The sequence below is a fragment of the Hibiscus syriacus genome, unplaced genomic scaffold (assembly GCF_006381635.1).
Source record: "Hibiscus syriacus cultivar Baekdansim isolate YM2019G1 unplaced genomic scaffold, ASM638163v2 tig00110940_pilon, whole genome shotgun sequence".
In the NCBI taxonomy this organism is placed as follows: domain Eukaryota; kingdom Viridiplantae; phylum Streptophyta; class Magnoliopsida; order Malvales; family Malvaceae; genus Hibiscus; species Hibiscus syriacus.
Window position 1 is genome coordinate 1,233,728 of NW_024062923.1, and position 7,403 is coordinate 1,241,130.

General features: G+C 34.5%; 1 protein-coding gene across 1 annotated transcript; it reads left to right on the forward strand.

Moving 5' to 3' along the window:
• The first annotated feature begins 1,867 nt into the window (after positions 1-1,867).
• Positions 1,868-7,292, forward strand: LOC120147742 (protein NPG1-like). The gene is made up of 6 exons (XM_039161047.1): positions 1,868-2,439; positions 2,524-2,599; positions 2,739-3,949; positions 5,445-5,589; positions 6,548-6,887; positions 6,991-7,292. Exons 3-5 carry the CDS (start codon positions 2,900-2,902, stop codon positions 6,865-6,867), a joined length of 1,515 nt encoding a protein of 504 aa, XP_039016978.1. The 5' UTR covers positions 1,868-2,439; positions 2,524-2,599; positions 2,739-2,899; the 3' UTR covers positions 6,868-6,887; positions 6,991-7,292.
• Positions 7,293-7,403: the final 111 nt, after the last annotated feature.

The window sequence follows — 7,403 nt, forward strand, 5'->3', positions numbered from 1 at the left end:
GGAAAATTTGGAAATTTTGTTGGTTTGGCACCTGAAACCAAACGTTAACGCATTTAATGGAATTGTCTGCCGACATAAATTGATTAAATTCAGGGTTAGGTCTCTAAATTTCATTCAATTGTTAAAATAGCCTATAAGTTTTAGAAAATTTTAATTTAGCCCTCAAATTTCACCAAATTGTTTATTTATTATTATTTTTTCAAGTTGTGACATTTCGCGACACAAATAATTGTGATGGCGAGCAAGATTTGTGCTTTAAGAATTGTGTTGATCCCTGTTAAAGGGCATGTACTATTTCGTGTACTCAACGCTGTTACGAGAACCTCAAATATGTTTATTTTGTTGATATTGTTATTATTAGAATATTTAATATATATATTCAACCGTGTTTAAACTATTATATTTTGATTTAAGAGTTTAGTCATAAAATATTTGTATCTAATTATATATATATATTATTAGCAAATTATTAATCCAAAAAATAAAATTGAATTTCCTTCTCAATTAATTATAATCTTCCTCCATGATTCAAGTAATTCATACACACTGATTGCTACCAGATATCTTTAAAGAACTAGAAAGAACGATTACAGTAGCAAAATGAAAATTTATGAATTAGATAACTGAAAAGAGATGAAGACAAGTGCCGAGACAACACATGGAGGAACGATGTAGAGCCTTAAGCAAAAAGGAGGGGAAGAGCCAAAAATAAATCCTAATTTAAGGAACAAATTGAAAATAAGTTTTAAAATAGGCATATATATATATAAAACTCAAATTCCGACGTCCTCCGATTATCTTGTTTGAACTTTTTCTTAATTTGATTTTTACACTAAAGTTGTAGCCATTACTGTTTTAACCATAGATTATCATTACATTTAAATTAACTTATTAAAAATTATAAATAAAAATTTACTTTGACTTCTTAAAAATTATAAATGAAAATTACTTTTAGGATATCCATTCTCCGATATTTAAGTTTGGCCATTAGATCGGCTCAAAAACATCAATACGGCTTATACATGAAATAAATTGCAAGTATGTGTACAATATATAAAACTGTATTTGATATGTTAAAAATTCATATCAACATTATTTTGACTATTTTTTTAATATGTCATATCCAAGTTATTTATATAATAATATATGTATTTACAATTTTCACATCCTTAAATATGCATCACGTTAGATCTAAGATGATATCTAATATTTGAACTAATAACTAAGTTGATTAAATGACCTACTGGTACGATAATGATAATTAAAAATCAAATTAGAACTATTTAAAATTTGACTCATAGTACGTGAAATTAACCCTAATTCCCATAAAAGTATTTTTAGAAAGGTTTAATACATAGTTTGACCCTTTTATTATAGTGAAATTCTCATTTTAGGTAATTTATTATTTTCAATCGATCGGTCTTGTGAATTTCCATTTTATATATCACGTTAGGCCAATTACATTTTGCCACGTGTAATAAAACTGAAAATTTCAAAAAATAAAATTCAATTAAAAATTTAGAAACTCCTAAAAATCCAACATTTATTAAAAAGAATTTGATTTTTAATATATTTTCAATGTTTCTTAGTTTTTAGTTGTTTTCAATAAATTAAGCATAATTATAATAGTACAAAATTTAGTATAGGTGGTAATGTGACAATTATTTAACAGAAATGGTGAAGTGGCTAACCTATTAGACGAAAGTTAAACCGACAGAAAATAATAGTAAAATAGATAAAGCGAGAGTAGAATGGCTAAAATAATAATTAACCCATTGAGAGATAGCCATGGGAGGTTCGGATATATTTGGCAGCGTAAAGTAACTTGGTTTTTGGCGCTTGTACTAAAAAAGGGGGGGAAATCGAAGGAGAGGAAGAAAGAGAGAGTTAAGGACCGCAAACAGATCCGAATCTCTCTTGCTCTCCTCCCCTCTCCTCTCCTCTCCTCTCCTCTCCTCTTGACTTTCTTTTGCAGACCCTTTAAGCCAACACCAACAAAGATACTTCAATGTCGATACAATGTTATGTTCAAACTAAATAATTGATTAAATAGTAATAACAAAATATAATCGAATTTCTTGAACAATTGCCGATGATGAAACCCCACCGGAAGGTCCTAAGGGACGACAGTTTTCTGCCAATGGGAATTCCATGAGTACAGCAGATGTCGAAGCCAAACTCAACCAAAGCAATATTCATGAAGCTGAATCTTCTTTACGCGAACGCTTGTCCCTCAATTCTGAGGGGTTTTTTTTATTACTGGTTTTGGTGATCTGGGAATTGGGAAAATTTGGGTTTTGATTTTTATTTTGTTTGGTTTTGAAGGAAGCGACGACTCTTGTGGGAAGATTAGAGTACCAGAGAGGAAATGTTGAAGCGGCACTTCGGTTATTGGATGGGATTGATCTGCAAGCTGCAATCCAAGGGCTGCAACCTTCCGTAATGACAATCCTTATTATAATTCTTCTTCTTCTAAATATTTCTTCTTCTTATGACAATGGTGTTGCTAATCGTGATTCGCAGAACCAAGCTGCCAAGCTCGTTCTTGAAGGGGTTTACTTGAAGGCCAAGTCGCTTCAAAAGCTAGGAAAATTTACCGGTATTGGAAAAAGATTCACATTTCGCCTTCCTTTTATGTTTGAACTTTGAATCTTAGAATGGAAAGAGCGCTACCTCTCTTCCTCTTTTTTTTCCCAGTCAAGAATACAAAGTTGAATGTGTTTTCATTGGTTTTGTAGAGGCTGCTAAAGATCGTACAAATGTGCTTGATGCTGTGGGGAAGATATTTCCTCAAGGGATATCTGATGCCCAAGTTGAGTGTGGATTGCAGGAGACGGTTAGTAAAGCGGTTTAGCTACTTCCGGAGCTTCTGAAGCAGGCTGGTAACTATCAAGAAGCAATGGCTACTTATAGACGTGTACTGCTCAATCCATGGAACTTAGACAATGAAAGTTGTGCGAGAATTCAGAAAGCATTTGCAGTTTTTCTCTTGCATAGTGGGTTGGAGGCTGGTCCTCCTAGCTTAGGTGCTCAAGCTAATGGTGCTTATGTACCCAAAAATAATTTGGAAGAGGCTATTCTGCTTTTGTTGGTTCTTATGCAAAAAATTCACCAGGGCGTTGTTCAGTGGGATCCTTCTGTTATGGATCACTTAATGTATGCACTTTCTTTATGCAGCCAAACTCATGCTTTATCAAAGCAACTTGAAAAGCTCAAGCCTGGAGTATTTCATCGTACAGAACGTTGGAATTTCTTAGCTCTTTGTTGCAGTGGTGCGGGGCAGAACAAACCTGCCCTGAATATATTGAGGAAGTCTCTGCATATAAACGAAAAACCTAACGATCTCACATCGTTATTGTTGGCTGCCAAGACCTGTAGTGAGGATCCATATCTTGCAGCTGAGGGTGTAGGATATGCACAGAGAGCAGTCGATAATGCAAAAGGGGTGGATGAACATCTGCAGGGTGTCTGTCTTCGTATGTTAGGTCTTTGTTTGGGAAAGCAAGCTAAAGTATCTCCCTCTGACTTTGAAAGGTCCCGTCTTCAGAATGGAGTGCTTAAATCTTTAGATTCAGCACTTTCCCTTGAGCAGGATAATCCTGATATAATCTTTGATTTGGGAGTTAATTATGCAGAGCAGCGAAATTTGAATACTGCTTTGCGTTTTGCAAAGAAGTACATTGATATAACTGGTGGTTCTGCATTAAAGGGTTGGAGACTGCTTGCTCTAATTTTGTCTGCTCAACAGCGATTTTCAGAGGCTGAGGTAGTTACTGATGCTGCATTGGATGAGACTGGCAAATGGGAGCAAGGACCACTGCTCAGGCTGAAAGCAAAATTGAAGGTCTCCCAGTCACAACCCATGGAAGCTATCGATACTTACCGTCACCTCCTTGCATTGGTTCAGGCCCAAAGAAAAGCACTTGGTCCTATGAAAACTGATTCTCAGGTTCAAATCAAATATTTTATTTCTTAATTTGCTTTAAGAAATAAAGTCTCTAATAATAATGTTTCTTTTGAATGTTTTAGGGTTGCTTTAACCACATTTGTCCCTAATGCAAATATGCAATACAGCACTAGTAGTACCATGTAGCATAGGTGTTACACTGCACTATTTTCCATAAAAATCTGAGCTCAGTGATTTACTTTTTGTAGCTTGAATGATGAAGCAAGGTTCTTATTTTAAGGAAAGAATATGCCTTATTATGACATCATTGAGCTTTAATTGTGTTACCAATTGAACACTATGTGGGCTCTGAGTTTCAAATATCATAGACTTGCATCAGGTTGTTAAATGTAAGCCCTCGCTTGAAACAATAGTGAAAATGAGTTCACATAATTGTCTAATGGAAGATGTTTTCTTATAGCAGATGCCAGAACGTATCCCTTTTAGACTTGTCAGGCAGTTGTGCGTGATATATGAGGGACAATGACATGGTTTGATAGAGGATACAAATATGCTAGTTGAGGGATTAATTTATGTGGGACTTTCTTTTACATTTTACAAGCTTGATTGTAATTTTTTCAGAAATTTAGGCTAGTTTTAAATTTAAATTTGTTTTTATCAGTATTTTATTTAATTTCTAAGCATTAGGTTTTAGTGTTATATTTGGTATTTGCAGGTCTTGTTAGCTTACAAATGCACTTCTTTTTTTAGTTTTGTTTAGGTTTTGGACTATGAACATTTTGAGATACTGATTATTAAGATTTTCTCCTCTATGGATTCATTTTGGCTTTTTGCCCTGATTCTGTGGGGTTTTCTTTCTCCTCTATTGATTCTTTATGGTATTCTCCCTTGATTCTTTGTTTTTTTTTCTTTCCGAGTTCTTCTGTTTCTTCCCTAATTTTCACTGTTACTTACCAATTGTTTTTCGGTTTTTCTGATTTTCCATCAACTTTTCTACTTTCTATCTCAGCCACCTACTGGTTCTACATCAAGGTTGTACAATTACGAAATTGCAATGCATTGTATGTCTAGCAAGCCTAGAAATGAGGATGGTTTACTTTTGTCCGATATATGAGACAAATTCCTATACTCAGAATTAAGTTCACTTAATTCTGGTTGCCTTACCAAAAGGGGGAGGGAATGACAATAGAGGATTGCGAGAAATTACCAGAAAGGCCTCTTCTTTTACTGATCTTATTGAAAAAAAATATGGATTTAAACAGAGCACAATTGGAAAAGCATGGGATCCAAACATAGCAATGTCATTAAATATGGATCCAATTAATGGGAAGAGGCTTAGTTTGTCACTTTTGATTTTAGTTGAAATGCTCTTTATCGGAATTTGGTGGCATTGCTCATCTCCTTCATGTCAAAATTTTGGGTTAGGCCTAGCCCTTGAGAGGCTTAGTTGTGTCGTATTGAGTGTTGTAAATATTTGATATTTTGGTTGCCAATTTGTCGTTGCTTCTAAATTAATCTTTATTATTTTTACTGATAGGTTGATGATAAAGTAAAAGAATTTGAAGTTTGGTACGGCCTTGCAACTCTGTACTCTAGTCTTTCACACTGGAAGGACGTAGAAGTATGTTTGCAAAAAGCCAGAGAAATGAAACAGTATTCTGCGGAATTGCTGCATACAGAAGGCAAGATTGGAAACATTGTTTTACTGAATGAACCTTCTTTTTTACCTCTACTTTCAACTTGTTAAGCTTATTATAGTTAATGAATTTGCTTGTCTATTTATTGGAATAGATCTATAAATTTAAGCAAACTAACAGCTCTCATTTAGTCCTAATAGATTTGATAAATATCATAAGCGATTTGGAAATGATTTATTAGGCTGAAATGTTCAGAAAAAATAGATAGAAAGAATGTAAAACTACAGCCTCTAATCAGGATGTTTCTTCAGAATTTTCACCAACCATTTAAAATGTGTCTTTTCTTCTACCAGGCAGAAAACTAATCCTCTTGACAGATGATGTCAGGAAAAAAATTTCTAGGTTAAGTAATGTTGGCCTTCTTTAGAGCTCAGGTAAATTAAAATAACCATATTAAATCCTTAGCAATTTAGGAAAGTTTCTTTATAGTTTGCAGTCTGCATGACATTGAATGGTGAAGGGTTTTAATTGCGTGGCTTACCCAAGCAAGATGGAATGCCTGTGAATTTCAGGCTTTGTAGGTAATTATCTTTTAAAGCACCCTTGATCCATATATACTTATTTTAATCCAAATTGTTAGCCGGCAGATTGAGCGTTTTCTTTTGGTCCAAGCACAATGGGCTTCATTTCTGATATTATGGAACAGAGTGGATATTGTGCAATGTTCATTCTCTGAATAGGATTTTGTTAATGGTTAACTGTATATATATATATATATATATATTTTTTAGTTTTAGTTTTATCAATGCTGTTTGTGTAGGAAATAAATTATTGTTTTTATTATTAAATTTGTTGTGGATTTTAGCAATAAAATGTTTATGAATTGGTTACATAAAATTTAAGAAAGGAACACGTCTTTAGAGTTTTAGCGAGAACCAAATGGGAGAAATTCCAGAATCCAGATATTATAATTGTATTAATAGTTTGTGTAACAATATTCCAGGTGTTATGCATGAAGAACGTGGAGAATTCCAACAAGCATTGTCTTCACATATGAATGCTGGTCTGCTAGACCCACATTTTGTACCGTCTAAGGTACGGATTGGTGCATTGTTGACCAAGATGGGGTCAATTGCATTGCCTGTGGCGAGAACTGTACTTTCGGATGCACTGAGGATCGAACCTACAAACCGTAAGGCTTGGTATTACTTAGGTATGGTACATAAGGATGATGGTCGCCTTGCTGAAGCCGTAGACTGCCTCCAGGCGGCATCGATGCTCGAAGGGTCGGACGCTGTTGAAAACTTCAGATCTATCCTTTGATCGGCGGCCATACCTTTCAGGTACTGGAATCCAATATATGCTTATTTACTCTAATATTTGCTGCAAAATCAATAAATGGAATGGTAACAGACATTTGCTTCCCCCTACATCTGTAATGGGCAGCCTCAGGCACGTTCCAGCGCACGGACCATGACACATACAGGGATGGCTCTTTTGCACAGACTTTCCTGTTTCTTTAGTCAATGCCATGGGTGCCACAAAAGAAGAGAGATCAAATGGAATTTGAAAGAAAAATGAGATGAAAAAGAAGAAAATAATATAGCGGCAGATGTTAAGAAATTATAGGAAATGTAAGGGGAGTTCTCAAATGATCCTCTAATGGTGTTTTACTTAGCATGCTTAATGACTATATTTATATAATTCAAAAGATTTGTGTACTTTACTTTAGAGATTCAAAGGATAAAGAGGGGGAAATTGATTGTTTCATTTATCCACTGTAATTTTTTATTTATTTATAATTGGTTGTTGGCGCCTTGCCTGACGGTAAAATTGTGCATCTTCCCCTTGTGAAAAAA